The sequence below is a fragment of the Prunus persica genome, chromosome G7, assembly GCF_000346465.2.
Source record: "Prunus persica cultivar Lovell chromosome G7, Prunus_persica_NCBIv2, whole genome shotgun sequence".
Lineage (NCBI taxonomy): Eukaryota > Viridiplantae > Streptophyta > Magnoliopsida > Rosales > Rosaceae > Prunus > Prunus persica.
Window position 1 is genome coordinate 2593152 of NC_034015.1, and position 27351 is coordinate 2620502.

A 27351-nucleotide genomic window follows, 5' to 3' on the forward strand; every position below is an offset into this window, starting at 1 on the left:
AAGGCTTTTTTGAGCATAGGGTCTCCAAGTTGGATTATCTAACTTTGGCTATTTTGCTGTAGTAGGACCTCAGCTACTGCTGATAAGCTGCAACTCAAATAATGGCATTTTCTCTTTCTTCTTCAAGCAGGTCGAGATTGACCTTCATCTGCTCACAATTCTGATCCAGGCTGTCCACCTCAATGCTCATGGATGGAATAGTGATATGAGGTGTAATAATTGTTTCAGTTTCGTAGGCAAGGGAAAATGGGGTTTCGCCAGTTGATCTTATTTTGGTAGTGCATAAGCCCATAGGACACTAGGCCATTCATCAACCCATTTTCCTTCGGCACCTTCTAGTATCTTCTTCAAGCAATCCAGCACGACCTTGTTAGATGCCTTTTCTTGGCCATTGCCTTACGGATATCTAGGAGTTGACAGGTGTTGTTTGATGCCATACTTTGCAAAGAATGTGGTGATTTACTTGCCAATAAACTGCGACCCATTGTTAATAACCAACGAATGTGGGCAGCCAAATCGGCGTATAATGTTTTTCTCGAGAAATCACTCCACATTGGCTTGTTTAGTAGAAGATAGAGCTTCGATCTCGATCCATTTAGTAAAGTAGTATGTGACGACGATCATCATGTATTTCTTAGCAGTTGTTGGCAGCATGGGTCCCACTAAGTCAATGGCCCATTACCTGAATGGCCATGGGATATTTTGTTAATGGTACACTTCGGTAGGCAGGTTAGGAACCAACTTGTATCGTTGGAATCGATTGCATCTATTGACATACTCCATGGAGTCGTGTCTCATGGTAGGCCAGAAGTAGCTTATGCTTAGAGCTTTCTAAGCGAGTGATCTGCCCCCAGAATGGTTGCCACACTCGCTGTCATGGATTTTTCAGGGCACGTTGAGAGTTTTTAGTTACTTGATGCAGGTGAGATTAGGGTTAGAATATGATCTTCGAGCAAGCTTGTTGTCCTTCATGTAGTATCTTTCAATTTTTTGCTTGATTTTTCTTGTTTCGAACTTCTCATTTGGCAATTTTTTTTTTACCAAGTAGTTGATGCTTAGCTGATCAAGGTGCTCGACTAGAATTGAATGTTTGAACTGGGTATCCAACTCTTATCCCAAACTTGCCAGCACATCTGCATGTATGTTTTTTGCCCGGGGAATTTGTTGGATAGCGAAGGTAGGGAATTCCTTCAAAAGCTCTTGGACTTTGTCTAGGTACTAGATCATCCTTGGGTGTTTTTCCATGTACTCCCTTGACGCCTGATTTGTGATCAGCTGGGAGTTTGAGTAGATGCCTAATCTCTTGATCTACACCTCTTTTGCCACCTGTAGTGCCTCGTACTCTGCTTCGTTGTTTGAGGTTGGAAAGCCCAGTGTGATGGCTTGCTGCTCCAACTTCTTTGTGATTTGACCCTCCATTTACGTGCAAGTACCGCAGTTCTTTGGGCTTGTAGGGATCGATGGAGGAGGTCTCGTCTGCTCTTGAACTTTCCTTGGGTTTATTGACCATCTTCTCTTTTTCAGCTGATGTAGTCAACCTTGCAATAAAATTTGCTAAAGCCTGGGCTTTTATAGTAGTCATCGGTCGGTAGAGGAGGTCATATTGACTTAATCTGATAGCCCACTTCATGAGTGGCTGAAAAGATTCAGGACTATAAAAAATAGATCTCAAGAAATTCCGTCATGATGATGATTCGGTGAGCTTGGTAGTAGGGTCTCAACTTTCTTGCGGAAACTACAAGTGACAAAATGACCCTCTCCATTTTCGGATAGCGAGTCTCTGCATCGAGAAGGGCTTCTGATGTATAAAATACTGGATGTTGTGTTCCTAACTCTTCTCGAAGGAGAGCTGAGCTGACTGCTGAGTTAAACACCGCCAGGTAGATGAACAAATCTTCGCCTAGTACTGGTTTTGAGAGCAGGGGAGGTGAAATGAGTTAGATCTTCAAGTTTTGGAAAGCTACTTCGCACTCTTCATCCGACTTGTCTTTTTGTCCTTTCTTCAAGGCTTTGAAGAACGGCCTGGACTTGTCAGTGGATCCTGAAAGGAATTGGTTGAGAGCTGCCGCTCTGCCCGTTAGACTTTTTATTTCCCTCGTTGTGACACGCAACTGTATGTTGAGGAGGGCCTTGATTTGATTTCGATATGCTTTGATGCTTCTTTGGGGGACCAAGTATCCCAAAAATCGGCTGAATGAGACTCCAAATGTGCACTTTCTTGGGTTCAACTTCAAGTGGTACTTTCGAAGCATGATGAATGCTTCAGCAAGATTCTTGATGTGGTCTGCTCATTGAGGAGCTTTGACTAGCATGCCATCTACGTAGACCTCCATAGTCGTGCCGATCTGCTCCTTGAAAATCTTGTTCACGAGCCTCTGGTATGTTGCTCCGCCATTCTTTAGCCCAACGGGCATGACTTTATAGCAATATGTGCCTCTTTCAATTATGAAAGAAGTCTTAGCTTTATCGTCCTCATGTATCATGATATGATTGTAGCCGGAGTAAGCATCCATTGTTAAGTTGTAAAGGGGTGCTAAAAAGCATAAAGATTCACATTACGGATCAGTACATGTTAAGGTTCATGTTTGTAGGTGCTTCATGTGTTTTGAGATAGCATTATGTGATTATAAATGGCCCGTTTTTAATAAAGGAGAGTAGTGCTTCTATAGTTTGTTTTGTCTAATCGCTTTTCACTATAGCTTGAAGGGAAGACTTAACTGTTTTAAACTCATAGCCAGTAAAGATTATCAAACTTTTGCAATACAGAAGCTTAATGTTATATTCCTATTTAGATCGGTGCACTAGCTGCTAAGTTATATCATGTTTGACCAGAGTTTAAATTAGGTTATACCTTGTGAAATAAGGAAAGTTTTGAAGCCAATATTTCCTTTTGCATGAACCGTTGCTTGATGGGCTTAGAGTGTTAGTCAAGTCCTTGGTGATGAGTAGAGACGACTTGACCTAGCCCTATATAAGCTCAAGACCCTGCTCTCATTAGATATATTCTCTAACCCTAATCTCATCATAAAGAGAGAGCTGAAACAGTTTCTGAGAGAGAGCAGAAGTCTTGAGTTGTTCGTGCCTTTTGTTTGTGTTGTTTCTGCGATTGAATGAGTTTAGGGATCATGTACCCAAGGAAGATGGCGCCAGGTATGTCTATGTATTTCAGATTGTGTGAAATAGGATACTGTAGAAATCTAACACTCACATCCCACAATCTTATAAACAATCTTATACCCATTCAAAGCTCTGTACTTTCACTGACGTAGGTCTTAGGTTCAATTCCCCCTTCCCCAATATCTGTTGTATAAAAAAAAATTAAAATAAAAAAGACGTTTTGAGACGGGTTGTATTTGAACCAGCAAAGTTATTTTACATTAAAATCAAATTTCACTCTTATTATTCATTTCGAAAGGACCACAATTTTGTCCTGTATTTGGGGTATGGTTTATTCTAACTCTCCACCACACAAAATTTGGCCAGAAAAATATGGCTAGACAGCCTAGACCTGTGAAAATGTTCCTCCACGGAGCCATAACCATCCATGGCGTTGCCAGCTGCTCTCAGTCTCAGTATTGCATCTCTCTCATCAATCTCAAGCCATCCACACTCTCATCTCCTCCCTTCTCATCAAATTAACTGCAGCTTCTCCTCTCCCTCTTCATGTATATACAGCAATCATACTAGTCATTCAAAGCCTTACAGAAGACTAACACCCTGCAGCCAGCACTTTTGTTTTCGTGTTTCGTATCGATTCTCTGCTGCTGCCGAAGGCGCGGACGACGACAGCGAAGAAGCAGAGGATGGTAGCTTCGATGAAGCTGTTGTCCTTTTCAACACAAGGGACTACTACAAGTGCCATGACTTCCTTGAGTCACTTTGGAACAATGCTGAGGAACCCACCAGAACTCTTATTCATGGCATTCTACAATGCGCTGTGGGATTCCATCATCTATTCAACCAGGTTGTAATTAGGTTTGAATCTGACTGATCATTGCCATTTAATATATCAATTATAATTAATTTCTGGCCTATGTGTGTGTGTGTGTGTGTGTATATATATATAATATTATTGTGTTTTGTTATATGTATATATATATATATATATATATATATATATATAAAATATTGTTGTGTTTTGTTATATGCTTACAAATTGGTTAGTTACAGTTAGGTTTTGATTGTTGTGGTTAGAATCATAAAGGAGCCATGATGGAGCTGGGAGAGGGACTTTGTAAGCTGAGAAAGATGAATTTCAAAAGTGGACCATTTTATCAGTTTGAGCAAGAAATCTCTGCAGCTCTGGATTTTATTTATCAAACACAGATAGAGTTGGCTGCCTGTGGGTTAATTTCTTCTCCTTTCAAATCCCATCTGTTCAATTTCATATGTCTCAGTCCAACCCAGAGACACCCAAAAAGTATCTCTGAATTTTCTCTGGACACCCGACTAGATTTAGAAATATGCAAATAAATGGATTCTTGAGCAGCTTTTACTTCTTTTGATTTTATAGGTACAGAGGATCTTTGTGTTACAATGGATCAATCAGAGAGATCATACCAACTTCTAGGTGGGTATGCTGCAGGTCAGCTACTATATACCCTGCAAAGTGACCCTAATGAAACCATGTATATTGTGTTTTCCCCTCACAGGTCTTATGACAGTGAGCCACCAAAGGTGAAGCTTCCAACCCTCAATGCAACCGCAGAACATCTCGTGGCCTGTCAATATAAGTGATTCTTGTTTTGAGACTACCTTTTAGGTTTTTGTACCTTGATCAATTGAATTGAGTATGATGCAAAAGGGAAACCAAAGATTGGTCTCACGAATGTTCACTTTCCAACCAATGTGCTAAAACCGGCTGATTTAATCCAATCCTATCCAATTCAATTTGATTGATTTCAATAACTTCTGGGAATTTGGATTGGATTTCAAAAATCAACATGATTGAGTTAGAGGACAAATTTTCTTGTGAAAATCCAATCCAATTTAATTCGTCTCATTTATTTCGTCTAACAAGAATTTGAAATCAATGGTTTCAAAGCGAGGTACGTCTTGATATTGATTTCAAAGCGACGTATGCTTGACACGTGTTGAGGCCTTACCCCTTAAAATTATGTGAGCATGCCACCACTATTATCACTACAAACAGCGTAGGGAGTTGAACAAAATTTTGAATGATTAATTCTACGATGTTAAGAGTTTTCAATGTTTGAAAGAAAAATACCGGCTGAAAAGGGTGTTAACATGCTCTAGAATTGGACTAACAAGAAAGATGACAAAGAAAAGAACGGTTGGGCTTAGACATAAACCAGCTAAATCAAACCAAACCAAACCGAACCGCACAACAATGATTTGTTTTTTTGGGCTCGATCTCACCAAAGGTGTTAGTTTAAACCAAACCAAACCAATCCATCATATAGCGATTGGTGTTGAGTGTGAATCCATCACCAAGAGTGTTATTAAACCAGACTGAACCAATCCATCATATAGTGATTGGTTTGGCTGCGTTTAGTGTGAATCCAATTCAAATCGGATCGTGAACACCAATACCATAAACCCACAACAAAACCAATATCATAACGATATTGCACAGCTTCAACCCACAATAAATACAATATATTACAATGTTGTATAGTAAAACATTATGCACCACCATTTCACTATGTAAAACACTTGTAATGAACTTACATGCTAGAAAATACAAAATGGGACTACTGAAGGCAAGCCTAAATCTGGGACCATGGAAAACCAACGATACCTCAACTACCATTGACTGTTTCGACAATGCCAAGCAAAACTTAAACAAGCTGTTACTGATAATATCCTCATCAACCATGGAGCAGATAACAATTTACAAGTAATTTCAGATCACCTCTCCTTTGTTTTCACAGGAACATCTCTGTACATTTTCACTTGTTCCTTCAAAGTATCCCGCCGTGGTATTGCTACCTTGTTGTTAGGATCAAAGAGAAGTACTTCTTCAAATGCATTCAGAGCAGCCTTAAAGTCCTTCCTCTTTTCATAGGCATCACCAAGGTTGTTCCAAGCTGTGACATAGCCCGGCTGAAGCTTGACAGCAGTTTCAAACTGCGTAATTCCCTTAGCAAGCTTACCTTCACGGATATAACTGACACCAAGGGCATTGTAAACCTATTCAAATATATGACATGTGAAAAACAATATCAGAACTCAGAAGCCAAGCCCAACAAGATGATGCAATAAGACCTACAGTCTAATTTAAATGGTCTAAATTTTCATTCACTTTTCTCCAAGTTTCTATATGACTTGCCATTATGCACGTGCTGTCAGAGGTTTCACGAGCTTTCAGAGATGGAAATACAACACAAACAGAACTTAAAACGGTATTCACAAATGACCAGACTGAACCTTTTCTAATCTTTTGTCGCTAAGTCACAAAATGTTCAACGAACAGGAATCAAAGAAGAATTTGTTAAGAGCAATACCCAAAAATCGTGAAATTATACAACTATTAGTTTTTTAACCCAGTTCTAGTTTCTGCCAGATGGTGCCATGCTATTCCTAAAGTGGGGCACATACATGTGGCAACAGTCGCAAGTATTCCAATAACACAATTCTAAAGCCATTTTGTTTGTTGGATCCAGTACAATGTGCTTTAGTTGACAATAAAAGTGCAAACTGTGTATTTAATATCCAAGAATTCATCACACCTGAGCAAGATCTTGGTCATCCCCATCCCATTTTTCAATTGCCTGAACCAAGTACTTAATAGCAGCTGGATAAATTTTCCTTCTCAGCATTACTGCTCCAAGTTCAAAAAGCTCAGTTGCATCAGCATCACCGCTTCTTACCTGCTCCTGGTATTTAGAAAGACAGAAGATAATGTGAGTAACTGGTTGTAGACAGCCTCTGTTCCACGTCCATTACAGTTTAAAAAAAATATTAATGAATTTAATGTCTTTAAGTAGTGCTCAAAATTCAGGTTGGATGTGTAGTAAGTGCCAAGGTTGAAGCAAAGTATGTTGACCAACAATGCTGGACAGAAAATACAGGCTCATACCTGCAATTCTTTGGCAGAAAGATCAAGTTCTCTACGTACAAGCACTTGACGAATCACAAAGAAGGTTCCAATCCCAAGAAATGCCAACAATAGTAGCAAGTATGATAGCTGGATTCCTAATTCAAATAACTCCCCCGTCTCATAAACGACATTTGTTTTGATAATATCACGTGATTGTGCCATTGGAGTAGAGATAAGCCATAAGCTTTGTCCAACTAAGAATGCAGATACTGGTACATATGGCCTCTTCATGACTTTAATAAGCCCAGTAACCAAAAGGTTCTCAAAAAACTCTGCAATAAAATGATGATATAACAAAGATGATTCCCAGCAACTAAATAAAAAGTATCTATCTACTTAAAAGATTGTATTGAAAAAATAATTTCCAGAAATACTAGACACTAATCCTATCACATTTTGTTCCTTGCATGAAGAGTCCCTCAATAAGTGGAAATACAAACAACAGAAAATTATACAGAAGTCACCACAATGATTCAAAAATTTAAAGATGTCATATTCACCTTATAGTGAAGATATATTACGAAATTGTACTGGAGTGATCAATTCAAACTTTTCTTTCCTTCTAAATTGTTTTCACATATGTTAAACTTATTTTCAAGTTTCATACCTAACCTTTTTTCTTTTGGTAAATTGTACACATGCACATTAAACTTGAGAAAAAATAAATAACTTGCAATTTGTCACCTAGTCTTTAGTTGTCCATCTGAATACAAATGTGTGTCCCATCTGAATCTGTGCTTTAATTTATTTAATAAATAATCATTAAATAAGAGAAAGGAAAAACAGAACTAATAAAATAAAATTTGAATATTGTGTGAAGAACTTAATTTGTATAATATTATCCGAATTTACACAGACACAGGTAAACAAACACACAAACACTCATGTGTTGTGTGATATAAACTGCCATCAATTACTATTTGTAGTTATAATCACCAGTCCTGATTAATAAATCAATTTAGAGCTGTTTGTGATCCACAAACGAAACATTTAGGGTATATTATGATACCATGTTACAAGAACTATATAGAACCCCATAAAAGTTAACAACTTGTATAATGTCCATGTGGAGAACAATATTTTTGGAGAATAGGAATTACTCTGCAAATTTTTTGAGGTAAGACCTTCCATTGATAGTTCTTCTCGGAGTATCTGCCTTCACCCATGATTGAACAACATATTAGTAAAAACAATTGTTAACATGCATGATCCTTACAAAAGCTTCTAAAAAAAAAAAGATGGAATAAGAAAGCTACAAAGGAGAAAATATAGGATATGGATGCACTATGACAGTTATGTAAGTGAAAAATGAATTCAAATGTTTCCTAATGGATAATTACTTCAGTTCTGCCTAAATATGTCTTCATGTGAAGGGAATTAAGAAGTAAACAATAAACACAGAAGAATCTGATATCTCTACATCAGTACTTCAAAGTTTTACTTGACACACGAACTAGTGCGCGCTCACACACAGAGTAACACATGTTGAAATAAAATGATCCTCATTGTTTTTTGATTAAGTTACATCAGTAGCTTATATACACAGGCTTTGTAACTAACCTATAACAAGATTACAGCTGTCATAACAAAGTTCTAACTAAGACTTAACAAACTTTGACTGACTTTGACTCTCTCTTTTAACTTCTCTAAGCTTGCTGTTGAGAGATCCTCTTTAACACACACCCACACATCAGCATGCCAAAAAAGGTCAACCTAGAAGAGATGTTTAAAGGATGGACACCAGGCCTTCAAGGCTTCAAAATATGGAAGCAGAAGGACAATGGTTCCCTTGAAGTAGTAACATGAACCATTCAAAGCAATAAAAACTCATTCCATAATTCAGACCTACCTCTCCCTGGCTTCAATGATTTGGATATTTTAGGCATCACTCAAGACCAAAAAAAAACAAAATAAAAAAGAAAATTCAAATTCAATTGCAAATTTAAAATAACATGTGAACAAAAAAAATCGAACTACATATATAATAGTCATGGAGAGTTCAATTTATTTACTTATTTTAAATTTTCAGCAGTTTAAGTTTTTGGGTTATGAACCTTTTCCCGTTTCCAACCATAAAAATTCACTTTCAGAGCTTTAAACTCAATTAATGTAAGGCAAAAGAAGCAGCTTGTGGAACAAATTCATCGCAAGTTTGGTTCGTACTTGTTCCTGAAATCAATTTCTCATCAACACGCAGAGAAACGCGGGCTCATGTCCAGAAATTGTTAAGAAAAAAGTAAATAATACCTCGACCTCCTTGAGCTCTCGAACCCCCTCCTCGATCTCGCTAGTTTGGGTTTGACTGTGGGAAGCCATAGGCACGAACTTGACGGACCGGAGGGACGGCAGGTGATAGAACCGTAGAGAGCTGAGAGTGAGATACGGTGCCGTGCTGCTCTGGCCTTGTCTACACGAAACGTATGAAGGTTTTGGAAGGTTTGGCGAAACAGTGGTGGGAAGCGGTACAAATGGTGCTCGCAGAGGTGGAGTTCTGAGGACAGTGGCCATTGGAGAAGGTCAGAACGTCAGAGTGGAAGAGATAAGGGTGGCGATATTGAAAATGGGAGTGGAATTAAAGATAGTGCTGAGATGAGAGAGAGTGGGTAAAGGCGGATAATGAAAATTGAAAAGGATTTTTAATTCATTTTCCAAAAAGAAAAGGGAAGTTTTAGTTTAATTCGGACCGTTGGATGCGGGTTCTTTTTGAAAAGAAATCTTACACTAAAGCCTAGTGCCAACTGGTTTTTTTAATTATTTATTTAAGAATGATCATCTAATCAGCTTGGTCTTCCTTTTGCAAAATGATTAAAGCAACAAAGTGAAGTCAGGAGTCGTTTGGTATGACGGATTGTTATTGATTGAATTAAATCTTGGGATGGTTTGACTTGGTCTAAGTTGGATTAAGTACTGATCTATGTTTGGTGTTGCGTCGGACTAAGAAGTTGGATAACAGAAATAGTACTATCCTATGTTTGGTTTATGCTCGGACTGGGACAAAAAAATTTAAAATTTTCTTTGAACTGATAATATTTTAATTATCAACTATTTTTACTATAATTCCAAGATCAAAATTTGGTATTAAATTTTCCAAAACTTGCCTATATTTTAAGAACATTTCCCAAATGTGAATGCTCAACTTCCCTAATGTAAATTGCCAAATCGTCACTAAGTAATTGCAAACACAACATGTAATTGCAATCACAATTTGAAAAAACAACATATATGTTTGTCAATTCCCGAACGATTAGCCACATGACCTCTACCCTTTTATTCTTCCTTTCTTCATTCAAAAATGGTGGTGAGACAAGCTCCAAACCATCCCAATATCATATAAAGCAAAAGTCATACAATATTTATAGATGCAAAAGTTAGATATTTTATATATATGCAAAAGTCATCCACATGGCTTGAAATTACAAATTCAAGTTCACATATTACTTTCCACAAGCGCATAGACTAACAATAATAATAATCAACCAAAAATCCACTAAATAACATATATAAATAAACATCCACAATTCCAACCCAAGACTAATAAAGCAGCAAAAACAAAAGCTATAGCAGCTACTTGTGGTGTTTCTAAGGTGGGAGATGCACTTGTGGTGTTTCCAATATATAAGATGTTGCCTCCTTCAAGCATTTTCATTGAACAATTGCTTAATAAAGGCTTTTTTGATATCAACATCAAGTGACTTGAACAAAGATATTGTTTGTGGCTTATCCAAAATGACTTTTAATGCTTTAATTTGATCCATAGCAGAAAATCCCATTTCCTTGACTTCTTTGGCAATATCAGATCGATCTTAATTACCTTTTAAGAAAGCATCATCACCATTTGCATCCTTTTTCCAAATACATCAAACAATTTTTCCAATGCAGTCATAATTCTGTCTTCATTACTTGAGCCTATTTTCCTCTTGTTTTGACTAGCCACAAATTGGTTGCCCTCCTTGTTTATTGACATGGGAGATGTATTATTGTCATCACTAGCATCAACTTCATTACTCCCTTGCTCTTCCATCATCTCACTAGGGACTTCAGCTCCTTTTTCATTAACACGATCCTTTCCAAAAATATTAGCAAGTCTATCAAATAATGGGAATGATTTGTTCCTCCATTCAGCTGCATTCTTGTGGTGCTACAATAAAATAAGACAACACTTAGTTTATGTTTAACTATGTAACAAAAAACAAATCTCTGTAATGAAATATAGGCAAGTAGTACATGCACATAAGTCTCCCAAGCTTCATTACTGTCAACTTCAATGCATTTTTTCACATCATTCCATGCAAATTCATTTGTGTTATGATGTCATAAATTATACTATATTATTTTTTCCACCACTTTACCTTTGATTCAATGTGTGGACTTGCCTTTAGCTCAGCACCAGGACATAGATTATTCAAAACCTTCTCCATTTGGAGCAAGTACCATATTTGAAATTACCAATCTCACATTGATGGCCTCCAGCCACAAAATCTTCAAGGCACTGTCAGTAATTTCTCTTCCTCAAATTTAGACCATGACTACCTAGTTTGTTTCCTCCCTTACTAAAAGTCTTGATTGGTATCAACACTTTCCATTCATATTTTGACTCCAAACATATAAAGCAACACTATATATCATCATTGAACTAAAGAAAAACAAACAACAAAAGAAATATGTAACATTGACAAACAATAGGTAACAACAGCAAGGTTGTGAAATTTATAACATAATTGATCAAGTCAATATAACAATCAGAATCATTATTCAAATTGCAAAGTGCTTAATCCTCAAGAAAATTAATACATGCTTAAGTTTGAACGGTGATGTCTCAAATTGTCATGACCTGATTTGAAAATAAGAAATATTCCCGCAGGGTGTGAGTCATACCATAGTTATAAGAATAAAATCCTACAACCATGATATGATGAGAAAAAGAGCCACAAATAAATACAAATTTACTTAACAATACAGAATAAGAGTCGCAGTAGCTCGTAGTTAATTACACACTAAGGGGTCGTTTGGTACACAGGCTTGGCTTGGACTGGCTTGGACTAAATTTAGTACCACGTTTGTTTCATTTAATTCTAGTCTTAGATGGGATTGCTAATACCGGGCCCACCAAAAACACCTCCTTAAGAGGGGACTACTAATCCCATGAAGAAAGGGAGGATTAGCTAGTCCTATGTTTACCAATGTATGAGATGCATATATTATATTGTAATACTAATAACATATATTACTATTATTATTATTATTACATACACATATACTATAATGTACATATATACATGTATATACACATATACAAGTATATATATATATACACATATATACATATATAATATATATAAATACATATAGATATATACACATATATTATTATTATTATAATATACTCATATACACATACATATTAATATTATAATAATAGCATACATGTATACATGTATATATGTAACATATATTATATTATATATTAAGGTACATATATACACGTATATACATGTATATATATAAACACATATATACATATATAATATATAAATACATATAGATATATACACGTATATTATTATTATAATATTCCCATATACATATGCATATTAATATTATAATAATAGCATACATGTATATATGTAATATATATTATTATAATACATATATATAAGTATATATATATGTGTATATATTATACCCATGTATGTATTATAATATACATATGCACACGTATATAGACATATACATTATATATTTATACTATATGTATATATATTATAATATACATATATACACGTATATACATGTATATTATTATTATAACATACCCATATATATTATCTAATATAATATACATATGTATATGTATATGTATTATACCCATGTATATATTATAATATATAGATACACCTATATGCACATATATTATATACATGTATATACGTATATATATGTATGTTATAATATATAATATATATACATATATTATACATATATTATATATACATATATATTTTATAATATATATAATATATATGTATATATACATACATATATAATATACATACACGTATATACATGTATATTATTATTATTATTATTATAACATACCCATATATATATATTATATTATAATATACATACATATATATAAATATATGTATATGTATTATACCCATGTATATTATAATATACATATATACATCTATATACACTTATATATATATGTATGTACGTTTATATTATTTAAAATATATAATATTATTATAATATACTTATATACATATATATATTTTTGAAAAAATAAAAAAATTATAGTCCTAGTCCAAGCATACACCAAACGCAGGATAAGTGTTATCCAACTTAGACCAAGCCAAGCCAAGCCAAACCAGTCCCTAAACATAGTCCATGCCAAGACAGTCCTGTGTACCAAACGAGCCCTAAGATCTTTATCAAACCGTTGACTACTTACAAAAGTTAATTACACAAATCAACAACAAAAGCCTAGTAGTTTGGTTGAAACCCGCTTCCTCAAACTTCGCCTTGAATCCTACATGAGCATTCTAATGCCCAGTAAAATACCGTCAAACCCCTCAAAGTCACCTATCACAGTTAATCAAAGTGTCATGTATCAAACAACACAACATACATAAATTATGCAATCGTACTAGATAAATAAATTTGCATATTCAGTGATGCCATGAACTCACTCCCTTCTAATCCCACTAATTCATATCTTAGGGCAACAAGCCTGCATATCCCATACCATGCATTTTACCACTGTGGCTCCGAATACCCTAAAATATGAACACTTCTGTCCCTTAACCCATTTTCTTTTGTTTACGAATTTCTCAACTTTCACTTTTTATTAGAGACCCTGCTCCCATCACCTCATTATATTCAAGCCCTGCTCTCGTCACTTGAATATATTTTACTTTTTTTCTTACTCAGATATATCTAAAGCCTTCTCCCACCCTTTAGATATACCTTAAACTACACACATACCCAACACAACTGTATTTATGATGCATATGTAATGCAACACAAACATCATTTATTTCTGCTGAGTAAGAACACAGATAAACAATAATATTTCAGATTTAATCACATGAATAATAATATTCACTCAACATCAAATAAAATCCACGAAGAAACATCAATAATAATATTCACATAACATCAAATAATATTCGCTGAGCAAAGCAAAAATAATATTCATATTTATAGTATTATTTATAAGCACCAAGATAAAAAGTAACATAGCCCAATCATCGGAAAATCAGGAAACCCTACCTCATGTCCAGCTAGCTGAAATACCAAATTTACCCTTCGGAGATTCTCGGAGTTGTTGAATCTATATTTTTTATCCAATTCCTGAACAAATTCAAATTCAAATTATTATTGAGCAGTCTTCACTTTATTTCACCTAAGTCCAACCTCAACCTTATGCATTTCAAAGATTTTGGGTGAAAATGACGAAAATGCCCTCAGGACCAGCTCGGGGTCCAAAGCGGCCAAATCTCGTCCAAAATAATTTAAAACTCTATCCTATGCCTTGTCAACACCAAAACAAGGCCAACTACACCCGTTATCCAAAAGTTACTATTTGGGTCTCGTGGGCCCTGCAATAACCTATACTTTGCACCACCTCGGATTGACTTAAAACATATACCATCGGACTCGGATCAAGAAATTGAGTCAAATGGACTAAAAATATGGCGTCGGAGGCTGCCGGAACAGCTGCCACGTGCCGCCACTCGCCGAAGTCGAGAGTGGGCTTGTTTCCGGTTACTATTCATCGTCTTCCCCAAAAATCCTGCAACTTCCCCTGTTTTTCAGTTTAAAAGTCAGATTTTGTGAGCCATTTTGACCCGCCAAAAATTAACAAAATTGGGCAAACTTGTAGTGGTTTTGAAGCTTAATACCTCTAGTTTCTAACCCAACAAACCACACTAAAAACAAAGATAAAACGAAGGATAAAACTAGCTCCAAATTTAGACTCGTTGCTGGTTTTTCTGCAGAAAACAGATTTTTTTCCAAACTTTGCACCTGTGTTTGACCTATCAAAACTCAACCAAATCCGACGAAACCAATTTTGTTTTGTTCCTTGCCATGTCTAGTTTAAAACCCAACAATTGGCTTCCTCAAACAGTCAAGGGATTGGGAGAAATATAGAGCCAAATTGAGGCTCACGGACTGCAAATTTCCAGCAAAATGCAAATTTCCATATTTGGTTCAAAGTTGTTTTCAACCATTCTAACACCTCCAAGTTGTTCCTAAGGCTTCTAAAACACTTCTAAACTTCATATCTACCAATCTAACTCATCAAAAACTCAAAATGAAACCAAAATCAACAACATCCACACTTGAAAAATTACTCTATGCACCCAACTTGAAAATATAAGTTCCAACTCTTCCAATTCAATTTCCCCATAACTCAAAAGAATCAAAATATTCTTTAAGGGACTAGAAACACACAAACACAAAGTTAAAACCAAAAACTCAAAATTTGACTCACCTTAGACCATCTCCAACCTAAAGGGTGGAAACTCAAATTTTTAGTCTAACCTCCAAAAAGCTTCTCCAACCCATGTATTTTGGGAGGTGAAAATTTGAGAAATCTCAAAACTGGACTGGAATTCCAGTCTGCTTTCTGCCTCGACGGATAAATTCATGGGGCCAAAATATGCTTTAATTTATATTTTTTATTGAATGCTGGAAGCCCACGTGATGGGCTATTGATGTTGGCCCGCTGTGACAAGTGGGAAAGAAGATTCTCATTCCTTTATTGAGCACCAACGGCTACTTTTTCAAATCAAATATTATGCTGTATTTTTTTTCAAAATATTCCAACAGTTACAAAATCAGCGATTCTGATTCATTTTAGGCAATCTCAACGCTAAAATTTCACATCCAACGGCTCAAATTAATATTTATAATTAATCTAAGTCAGATCCAACCCCAAAACTTATTCCAAACTCTATAAATAGCCATTCATTTGGTAAATAATCCACCAAAAATTATTTTTTTCCTTTCTCCCTTTGTTATAATTTTTTCATTATACATTCATTCTTGTTGAGAATAGCCCCCAAATCCCAAAGAGGTGTGAATTGGAAACCACAAGAAGATGAGGCATTGTGTAGAGGGTGGGTTTCCATCTATGAAGATGGGGCTATTGGCACGAATCAATCAAACGATTCATTTTAGTTGCGTGTGTACCCAAATTTTTTGGAAAATGATCCAGGCATGAGTGGAGCAGGGGTACGATCACCCCATGCTATTGCTTCTCGGTTCAAGATCATCAACCAACAATGTTCTCTTTGGAAGACATGTATAACAAAGGCCAATGCAAGGCATGTGAGTGGCTCCAATCTTGAAGATGTGGTGAGTACCCATTTTTTTCAATGCTTAAATTTATAGTTTTAATTGTTTTCAATTATTGACTTGATTTTTATTTTATTTCATAGTAGGATATGAATGCAAAAACACTTTTCTTGAATGATAATAAATCTCCGAATAGGCATTTCAAGTTGTATCATGCTTGGCAAATCTTAAAAGATTGCCCAAAATGGAACGACATATGTGAATCTTCCACACAGACATTCAAAGATTCTTCTCATTGTGGCAATACAGTCAATTTGGAGGAAGATGAAGATGATGTGGTCATGTCCACTCCAAGGCTGTTGGGAAGAGATAAACAGAAGGATGAAAAAAAGAAAGGGAAATGTGTTGAAAGTTATCTCAACCAGAGTAGTAAGTTGTTGTCTGAATTGGTTCAACAAGGAAATGAGGCAAAAGAGGATAGGAGGCGAAAGTTAGAGCTCCTACAAGAGCAATATGCATATCAAATTCAACAAGATAAGGAGGCCAATGAACAGAAATAATGTCCATGGACCTATCCAAATTTACTCCAAGAAAGATGAAGTGTTGGGGGAATAAGCAAGACGAAATTATTGAGGCCTAGATGAATACAAGTTCCCCCTACAATCCAGAAGACAACTCTGGAGACTATTATCCAAGCCCTCCACATAGTGGTTATTAATTTACGTTTATTTGTAATTGTTATTTATCTTTATTTATAATTGTCGTTTATCTTTATTTCTAATTGTTGTTTAGCTTTATTTTTAATTATCGTTTATCTTTATTTGTAATTGTTGTTTATCTTTATTTATAATTATCGTTTATATTTTTTTTTTTTATGATTTTCGTTTATTTTTCCGTGATTAGTTTTTTTAATTTATAAATTCAATGATAAAACCATATAATTCATTAAAATCACACAACCACTTTTATAATTTAAATACACAACATATTTTAAACATGCTTAGATAAACACACTTACATAATTTAAACACTTACATAATTTAAACACACAACATAGTTTAAACACACTTACATAATTTAAACACACAACAATTTGAATACACAACATAATTTAAACACACAACATAGCTCATTGCCCCTCTCCTTCGCATCTCCAAATGTGGTTGATCAAATCATTTCTTAGATTGTGATGCACTTGTGAAGCACGAACTCTATTATGACGGACCATGTAGTCTGAGATAGTTTGTCTCTCTCAGTTTATATCGTACGTGATAGTTGGCTCAAGCTCATAAGCAAGTCTTGCTCTTGCTCTTCTAGATGTTCGTGGACAATTGTCTTCATCATCAGATTCTGCATCTAGATCCTCATACTCATCTTCAACAATCATGTTGTGCAAAACTTTTGCAATAACAGAACAAAACTTTCGCAAACATTCAAGGGCTGTAGATTCACCCAATCTACAGTATTCGTCGGTGGAGTCTGCTGAGCATCCATATGCGAGCATTCGAAAAATGGCTATTAGCTTCTGCTCTGGGGATAGACTTTGTCATCCACACACGTCTATCTTCTGGGAAAAGTATGGCTCATGTGCAACAACATCATTCAACATGCGATAGAAAAGCTCTCTTCTCATGCGGAACCGCCTGCGAAAGTCCACTGGGGGATAAAGTGGTCGTTCATAGAAGTAGTCCTCCATGAGACTCTTATGATGTTTTTCTCTCTTCTGATTCTTGTATTCACAGCCTGCAACAGAACCACCATGTTTGGATTGTTGAGCATATTGCTCTAGCAAAAACGTATGGTGTTGAATAGCCATTGCAACCTTCTGTTAATGAAGGTCATCATCATCAGACTCATCATTGAAGAAATTTTGTATAGCCTTCCCACGTGAATTCATTGTAAGAAGGAGAATTGAAGGAGATTGTGTGGTTAATTCAGTAGAATAACACTTCTTAAATAGACAAGAGAATGAGATTACATGTTTGAAAATAATTGAATGAAGATAGGAAAAGATAGGGAAAGATAAGGGAATCCAATAAAGTGAGATGAACAAAGATGAGCAATGGTTCAGAACGTGATTGAAACAAGACAAGATGGGAAATGGTTCAGAAAATAATTGAATGAAGATAGGAAAAGATAGGGAGAGATAAGGGAATCCAATAAAGTGAGATGGACAAAGTTGAGCAATGGTTCAGAACATGATTGAAACAAGACAATAGGGGATGTGAAAGAGTTCAGAAAATAATTGAAGAACACAAGTGGAGGTGGGCTAAAGTTCAGAACATTATTGAATGAGGATAAAGGAATCCAATGAAGTAAAAGTAAAAGTAAAAATGGAAGAAAATTATGGCAATGGCTTCAATGAAGGGTTCGAATTATTCCGAGCATACATATGGTGTTGTACTTGTTTTTATTTTTAAGTGAAATTCTATTATGTTTTTGAATTTTAATTTTTTTAGGTTAAAATGTTTAGAAAATTAAATCATGAGTATTGAAACAAAAATAATGTCAAGAAAAATTAACAAGGAAAAAAAATATCATTCTTAAACAATTTAATAAAGTTGCTGACTCAAATTATGAGTCTACAAGGTTGGAGGGAAAAAAAATTTGAGTCCTGAAAATACATGAATAGTTGTATTTTGAAGGGTGGAAATTTGAGTTTAGCCCTAACATGATTGGAGATGGTCTTAGAGATTTTTCTTCTCCTCTCTCTCTCTCTCTCTCTCTCTCTCTCTCTCCTGCCAACAACTCACCTCCCCTAGTTCTTAGCTTCATCAAGAAAAATCCCTTAGGCTAGGTGACTCACCAATTAGACTAGGTGACTCATCCTCATCCCTTCATAATGGAAGCTTTGAAATGAGGCAATGGGGGAAGAGTGGGAGGAGGATGGTTTGATTCCCTCCACGTTTCAGATTCTTCTTCTCTTTTTTTTTTTGAGCTTTCAAGGATATTTTGGTAATTATCCACACATAAGGGTATTTTGGTCATGTTTGTCCAACTTCAAATTAAACACACTTAATTTAATAATTTCAATCCAAAATCATTTCATAAAATACCCATAATCATTCTCCACCATAATATTATTTTTCACTAAAATATGAAAATCCACCTTGAATTTTTCGAGGTATTACACAAATACAAATTGAAATAGAATTCACAAATTGGCTAGCTATTCATAAACTGCAATTTGAAACAGAAACCACAAATTGCCTAGTTATTCCTAGTTGCCCTCCACTCATTATATAGTTGCAAGGCCAAGTCATCCCTCCATGCAGTCCATTAATTGGATGCTTCGACAGTGCCAATTGTATCGCCTTCTATCATATTTTTTGCCTCATTAATTTTATTCACTTCGTGCTCAATTGGATCCATGGACATCTCCCTCCTAATGAGATTATGTAAAAGACAAGCAGCTATAATTATCCGACATTGTGTCGCTATAGGGTAAAAAGACGGACTCCTTAGCATGCCCCACCTAACTTTCAACAGCCCAAAACATTGTTCTATTAATTTATTGCTTTTGAATGCCTCATATTAAAATATTCTTGATGATTTGCAGCTGTATATCCACCTCTCCATTTAGATATATGACAACTTATTCCTCTATATGGTGCAAGAAATTCCTTATCATTTATGTAACCACCATCTACCAGATAATAATAACCTAATAACCAAAAATTGACAATTCCTATTAGTGTTGGCATATAAATATAATTCAAAAGTGCACATAAAGTGAATACTTACTAATGGCCTTACTCGTGGGAACTTTTAACCAATTTGGCCTAGTTATGGCATCACAAAGGACTTGAGAGTCATATGCAGATCCCTCCCAACCTAGCAATACAAATATAAACTACGTGTCGCGTGAGCAAACAGCCAACACATTTGTTGCAATTTCACCCTTCCTAGTTTGATATCTCGGTTTATCAGTTTCAGGCACACAAACTTTAATGTAAGTTCCATCTAGAGCTCCCAAGAAATTCTATTAAAAGAAAGGTTACCTTTAATTAAATTCTAAAAATTTCAAAAGAAGACAAAACAACTTACTAGAATTTCTCCAAATTTCCAATACATAATAAACATACCTTAAAACATTTCCATCTATACTCTGTGCAACTCTCACCCACAGGTTCCAGCACTCTCAATAGGCTATCTTGCAATCTTAAAATTCCTTGCAACACAGAGTTGAAGTACCTACTAATGGTCTCACCCGATCGAATAAATTTACTTCTAATAGTACGATTCTTCACATGATGTGCAAGTACATGTAAGAATATACACACTTGTTCCTCCAAAGTCACCAAACCATCATTTTTAACCCTTCCATTAGCGTCAAGCAACGCACATAATATACCAAACGTCCATAAATCCATTATTAATTTGCTCACACACACTACATCATTCTCCAATATACTATTTAGATAATGCAACCGCGTCTCATGTCTAACAAAGGAATGATTATTAAGGTCTCATCTTTCTATAAGCCGTTGATTTCTCTTCATTTTGAACATCATAAGCACAAGGATTGTGCGACCACACATTGTCTCTAAATACCACATCTCCATCAGTAATATCAACAAAAGCTTTCTTCGATCCATCTCTAATAAATCATAAAAATCAACAAAAATTAAGCATGTATATTTTTACAAACCAACAAAGTATATGTCTAGACGATATATATATACAAACCAACAAAGTTTTGGCATTGCTTATAGTATCTGTTTCATTTTTTACTTTTTTCCACCTGAAACAAATTACACTTTCCATTTGAAAAGTGTCAATCACCATGAAAAAGAAAAACTAGCACCTAACAAACAGTTATGCCAAGCGACCCATAGAGAAATTATAGAACATCCATGAGCAATTGAAAACCATTAGGAAATGAGAATAGCAAGCAAACTGGGCACATCAACTCGACTGATTCCCATTAGAAATTTCGTTAAGAAAACCAACTCTCCCTATTTTCATAGTTTATTTAAGATAATTGAGCATGCCTCTTGACCTGAGCATGCAGAAGCACTATCCTAAATGACTACCTAATTCTTCTCACTCCCAAATTGTTCTCCTGTCAACATCAAGTCAGCTATACAGGTTGAAGCTCTCCCGTACTTAAATGTTTGGCAGACATAATTTCTCAATTGAGCCAACTATTTATATCTATTGTGGGTTGATACAGTAACCTCACCCTGAAAAAAGAAAAACCAGCACCCAACAAAGTATCAGGTAAATTTGTTGAATATTTTTTTTGCAGTCTATGATATAATGAGAAGATTGTTGGTTGGTATCCAAAAGCTCCAATTCCACCCATCAATTTGTTCATATCTTCTCATTCCAAACAAAAATCCCATAATCAAAACAATCCAAAATTGAAAACCCTAGAAAAATACCCAATTATAATCCAATGAAAATTAACCAATACAAATGTTAATTTTCATCAAATTAAGCTAACTACAAACAACCACATAATCAAAACTTAAAAATCAAACCAAGAAATAGCATATTGAACCCATCAAATATCACCAAGGAGAGAGACAAACAGAGAAGAAGAGTGGAAAGAGAAGAAGAGAGTTGAACAACTAACCTTGAGTGAGTGAGTACAACACAATAGAAGAGGAAAACAAAGCAACGTGGAAGAGGAGAGCTAGAGCAACATCGAAGAGAAGAGCAGCGCAGAGCAATGTTAGATAATGACAAACTCAATAGCGACTTGGTTATTTAAAGGCACCTCTTCAGAGTTCTCTATTTTGTGCAAACGATTGAAGTGTTTTTTGTAGGCCCGGATTCTATAGTCTCATTTAACTTAAAGATGGGGGTTAGGTGTGTTCTGAACTTTACCTCACGTTTCAATAAAGTCCGCAACATTTTTTTTTAACAATTATATCTGTTAACTCGATAAGTAGTTGCAATTAGGTCCAACCGTGATAGCCTATCAATTTAGCTGTCAGAACAAGGGCTAAAAACGTCATTTCGAGTTTAAGAGTCTCCTAACCACTGCCTCAACCCTAATTACTTTACTAACCATTCAATATCGACGCCTTTTGCAAAGGAAGGATAGTCCAAGTACAGTTTTTTGTACTCCTTTTGATTCCGTCACAAGGCACTTGTGAGTCTGATTCCATGAGCAGCTTTTTAACCAAAATATGCAACTCCGTTATCATTCCTGATAATCACCCCCAAGCCAATCTTAAAAGTTGATCCAAACCAAGCTCCATCAAAATTGACCTTGAAGGACCCGACTGGAGGAGGGCACCAAAAAACAGCAGGAGCACTGGAACAAAGACTGAGAGGAATGGAGAATGAGTTGGGAACAAGGGAAGAGAAATTCAAATTGATGGAAGAAGAGAGATTCAGCTGCATGGGTTACCTAAAAGTCAAAAGGGAGCTTTCATTTGAAAACACTATATGGTTTACTAATTTGGAAGATAGGGACATAGTTTCACCTAATTAGCACAAGGCTAAAGATAAAAAAAGTAGTGCTTAATTTTACAATAATGTAATTAAAAAACATCAAAATAACACACAATGCCACTCCTAAGGTAAGCTCACAGGACCTGACACAAATTCCACTTTGGAATCTGTGTTGAACCCTGTGCGTGTCCAACACTTGGTAGGTGTCGAGCACAAATGTCCAAAATACCCTTCTCGCCCTAAACTCAAGAATTTCTTTAGGGTTCGACTGCTACCGGAAAACCAGCAGAGTCTCCCCTAAAAAAGGCTCAAACCAACAAATTTATGTAAACATAATCACAAATTAAAATTCCCTAAACATTCAACACACAAAGTTAAGTTCACACACAAACAGTTACTTCGGTTGGCTTCAAGCCTTACAGGGATTCAAGACTATATCAAAGCATAACTATTTCAGTTAAGTTTATAGCTAGAAAATTATTTAAAACAAAGTAAATGCCTACACGAGAGATAACAAGGAAAAGTAGTAGATGGTGGAAGGCCCTCAAGTGGTTGTCCGATACTCGTTTATTGCCTGAGGGAGGGGGGAGGGGGGTGGTGGGCGCAAAACAAAGAAACTGTGAGTGGAAAAAAAAATTAAGTGTTAAACATAGTAAGAACATACTAACCCCACCATTTAAAAACTATTAGCAAACCAGTTATAATTCTATTCTATGTTTGTACAAGTAAATAGGATTCATACATAAGCATAATATATCAAGCAAAAGACAAATCACCGATTTCAAAATAAAAGAATTTCTCAAGCTGTAAATACTTCCCACCAAGATGTATCCCTAGAAAACCGGCCAATTCCAACAATGTACCGTCAATTCCAGGTATCACACATGTGGCCATATGTGTGATACATCATCGCAGAACTCAGGGGACACAAAGTCGGCCTGAGACGCATTCCTCGCAGCACACGGCTCAGGCGTCCCCGAGAGTCGTGGCGCATGGTCATACGCGCGCAGACTTATCCAAAGGTAACCAAATCGTCCAAAGATAAACCATTGCCTGAAAGCAACTGAGATGTCCGAGGACATCATAAAATCCGAAGGTAACCAAAGGATATCTAGGTGGTTTTGAAAACATTTCCAAAACATTTCTCAAATCCAGTTCTCAAATCATTCTCAATTTCCCGAACTAATCTCACTTATCAATAACAATAATAATAACCTTTTCTAAATCGAAATCAAATGCTCGGAAAGTAAACACCGTAAGTAATATGTTCATAAAGCATTTCATAAAACCATGATAGTATGAAAAATTATTATAAAATAAATGTCCACTCACTGTGAATGCAAGCTTGCTTGACCCTTCGAAGGTCCTTCCGATTGAGCACATGAAGTCTGAGTGCCTAAAGAAAGAATATAAACTTTGGTTAATAACAAGTTTTGCCTCAAACCTTTAATCAAAAACCCAATTCCTGAAATTTACAATGTGTGTGCACAACCTCGAAAAGTTTGTTACAGGTTCAACCAAACCCCTTTAACAAGTCCCAAGAGTTTCATTAAGTTCTGGCAGTCCAAATGTATCGAACCCAAAAATATTCAATAGGCAAATTTTAGTAAAATACTCAACTGATCGAATGTTGCTGATCCGAGCACATCGTCATGCTCAAGATGACGAGGGGTTAATTTTAGGGTGATAATAGTTCGTCGACACCTGGCTGACACGCCGCCGACGGTGGGTGGCATGAGAGATTTCTGCCAACCGGAAAATCTCCAAATCACTGATCAATTTTTATACCAACCGGTCAAGCACAATTGAAGGAGTGTTTTTAGTTCTTGGACCCCAGCCAAATAGTGGCCAGAGTGGCCTGAAACACAGCAAAAACAGCCGGCCTAAATGGGTGTCGTAATCAATTTTTTAAACCACGAAATTAGCCCAAACCAACTACAAAAACAGGTAGACCATGGAAAGAGGATGAAAATCCATACCTTGTTCGACAAAATCGGTGGCCAGAGTAGCCCGAAAATCCCAGAAACTGGCTGGCATCGAGTGGAGGTTTTTGGGTTGATTTCAGTCCAAAATTAGGCTATTCTTGGGGTTTTTGAGTTCAATTGAGGGATGGGTTAGGTAGAGTATACTTAGACGAAGATTTTGTGGGTGGTGGCGTAGCTTGGAATGACCGGACAATGAAAAAATTTGTCGGAGAAGACGAACAGTTATTGTTTGCATAGTGACTGTCGAGAAGGAGAGAGAGAGAGAGAGAGAGAGAGAGAGAGAGAGAGAGAGAGAGAAATGAGGGAAGAGAAGGAAAAATTTGACTTTTTAACACTTTACTTGCAAAAATTATGATAGTTTCCTTACACTTCTTTTGTCGTAACTTTCTTGTTTCAATTCTAATTTGGGCCCAATACATGTCTATGAACTCGTGAGCTCATGCACTACATAATGGAGCCAAGATAATTTTCCCAACCTTAAACCACTAAGAAACCCTAAGGGTATGATCGTCCTTTGTTTTAAAAATTAGGAAATTATATAAATTATTTGGGGGCGGGATATTACACAAGCACTCTATGCCACATGTCCACCTCTTGCAATCCCATTTCTGGTCAGCCGCCGCCGCCTATCACCGGTCAACCACTGCCGCCCAGCAAGGGACCAATTCCGTTGCCCTTTGTTCACCCTAAAAAACTAGGATGTTTTGTGTCATTGAAGGGACTTGAATCTAGACCATCAAAGGAGGAAGCCTCACTCACAAATCACTACACCAAACTTGTTTTTGTGATATTTATTTAGTTACACAATATTTTTATAAAAAATCAACGGTTTAAAAAAAAATTTATTTCAACACAGATTCACGAAAAAACTGCAAACAAAAATAAAAACTGCAACAAAAATACAGTGTAGATATCAATGATGTAAAGAAAAACAAAATAAATGAAATGAAACAAAAACAAAAACTCCAAACAAAAACTAATTTTATAGAAACAAAAACGGCACTACAAATCCATGATGAAAGTACTAACATTAGTGAGGAACCAAAATTTAGAACCATGATGAAAGTACTAAAATGGAAACGGAAACTGCAATGGAGAGTCTGAGTAAAAATGCACTTATTGATAAATGGGGAACTAAAAGTCAAAACCATGATGAAAGTACTATATAATTTTACAAAAGTCTCTAACCAAACAACACCTCAAACTCAAATCTGATTTTTTTTTTTCAAAAGCCACAGTAAAAACAAAACAATTTGATCAACTTACAAAAAAAAATCCAAACAACACCTCAAACTCAAACTCAAATATGATGACAAATCAACTATAAAAACTAAAAAATAACTAAGAAATTCAAATAACAATTTGATCAAGAATATACATATGTCAACAACAGAAAAACTGAGCTTCACATCAAAACATGAATATTGCAATAGAAGAAGATTGAAATATGCATTGCAGTTTCTATAAAAACTAAAAGTTCTCATATTTAAGTGGGATTTTAAAACAAAAACTAATTTTATTGAAACAAAAACTACATTGCAGAGTATGAGGAACAATAAACATATTAATAAGTGAGGAACAATAAACGGAAACTGCAATCCGCGTTCTTGTTTGTTTGGTTTCTTCCATGGTAAAATTGTTTGGGTGCCGAACTAAGAGAATTGAAGGAGAAGAAGAAATGAGAGAGAGGAATTGATTGACCTGGATGAGCCAAACAACAATGGTTATGGCGGCAACACTTCACTAGACAACGTCTTGGATATCATGGTGCTCACTACTGCTGGACTGTTCTAGCCAAAATTGGCCACAAACTTCGGCTGTTTGGGTCGCAGATGACAGAGAAGGTGATGGCGAGCAACTTTCGTGAAGAAACGATGTCAAGATAAGGTCGTTATGGTGACGGAAGGTAGCCATGAAATTGGGTTTGCCGCAAGCCGTGACTATTGGACTGCTCCAACCAAAATTGGCCATAAAAGCCAACTGTTTGGGTCAGGTATTATGGGAAGATGATAGAGGAGGTGATGGCGAACAACTTTCGTGAAGGAACGACAACGAGATAATGTTGTTACGGCGACGGAAAGTCACTGTGAAATTGGGAATGTAGCTGCCCTATTTTCTAGTCGAGAGAGAGACGGGAAGGATGAGATTTGATTTTGGCCAGGCTTTTAAACAAAAAGGGTATAATTTTATTTAATTTTTCTAATTTAGACAAGCCCAACAAATCTGGGCCTCCTCTTTGGCCAAATCGAAAACAAAATTTGAATCCAAGGTATTAAACCCAAATAGAAATACTCTATGTCTCAAATCCTAATTAGTAAGGATCGTTATTTCTAATACCTAGTTTTTCAAAGTCTAAAATATCCCTAACAACAACATCACATGCCATTCACATGGTCAAACTTGACATATTTTGTCACGGTAGGACCTACTTGCAACTACTTATTGAGTTAACGGATGTAATTACCTCAAAAAAAATATAAAAAATTGCAGGACTCAATCGAAACTTGAGGTAAACAATGGGATTAGAAAAAAAATTAAAAAATAAATAAAAACCCCAAACTCAAAAATCACAGTTCAAATTCAAAG

The 27351-nt window shown here is 35.8% G+C and overlaps 3 protein-coding genes across 15 annotated transcripts; 1 reads left to right on the forward strand and 2 right to left on the reverse strand.

Moving 5' to 3' along the window:
* On the forward strand, positions 3058 to 4905 carry LOC18769593. Of its 2 annotated transcripts, XM_020569272.1 has the most exons (4): positions 3058 to 3964; positions 4195 to 4342; positions 4514 to 4570; positions 4653 to 4905. In XM_020569272.1, the coding sequence occupies exons 1-4, from the start codon at positions 3545 to 3547 to the stop codon at positions 4679 to 4681; spliced, it is 654 nt and encodes a 217-aa protein (XP_020424861.1). In that variant the 5' UTR covers positions 3058 to 3544; the 3' UTR covers positions 4682 to 4905. The 2 variants fall into 2 exon arrangements, with proteins under 2 accessions (XP_020424861.1, XP_007203505.1); XM_007203443.2 differs by having other exon boundaries at positions 4514 to 4905.
* Positions 5558 to 9686, reverse strand: LOC18769950 (uncharacterized protein ycf37). Of its 2 annotated transcripts, none has more exons than XM_020569273.1 (5): positions 9311 to 9686; positions 8164 to 8215; positions 7043 to 7335; positions 6693 to 6839; positions 5558 to 6153 (listed from the first exon to the last, which is right to left on the reverse strand). In XM_020569273.1, the coding sequence occupies exons 1-5, from the start codon at positions 9569 to 9571 to the stop codon at positions 5872 to 5874; spliced, it is 1035 nt and encodes a 344-aa protein (XP_020424862.1). In that variant the 5' UTR covers positions 9572 to 9686; the 3' UTR covers positions 5558 to 5871. The 2 variants fall into 2 exon arrangements, with proteins under 2 accessions (XP_020424862.1, XP_007202532.2); XM_007202470.2 differs by having other exon boundaries at positions 8164 to 8219; positions 9311 to 9677.
* LOC18769931 lies at positions 10503 to 25300 on the reverse strand. Of its 11 annotated transcripts, none has more exons than XR_002272629.1 (5): positions 24760 to 25300; positions 24401 to 24638; positions 24113 to 24176; positions 19944 to 20972; positions 19073 to 19847 (listed from the first exon to the last, which is right to left on the reverse strand). XR_002272629.1 is itself a non-coding variant. In XM_020569095.1 (4 exons), exons 2-4 carry the CDS (start codon positions 24514 to 24516, stop codon positions 10878 to 10880), a joined length of 504 nt encoding a protein of 167 aa, XP_020424684.1. In that variant the 5' UTR covers positions 24517 to 24663; positions 24760 to 25296; the 3' UTR covers positions 10516 to 10877. The 11 variants fall into 11 exon arrangements, 3 of the variants coding, with proteins under 3 accessions (XP_020424685.1, XP_020424684.1, XP_020424683.1); XR_002272628.1 differs by having other exon boundaries at positions 19073 to 20354; positions 20458 to 20972; positions 24760 to 25290; XM_020569095.1 differs by lacking the exons at positions 19073 to 19847; positions 19944 to 20972 and adding an exon at positions 10516 to 11201 and having other exon boundaries at positions 24401 to 24663; positions 24760 to 25296.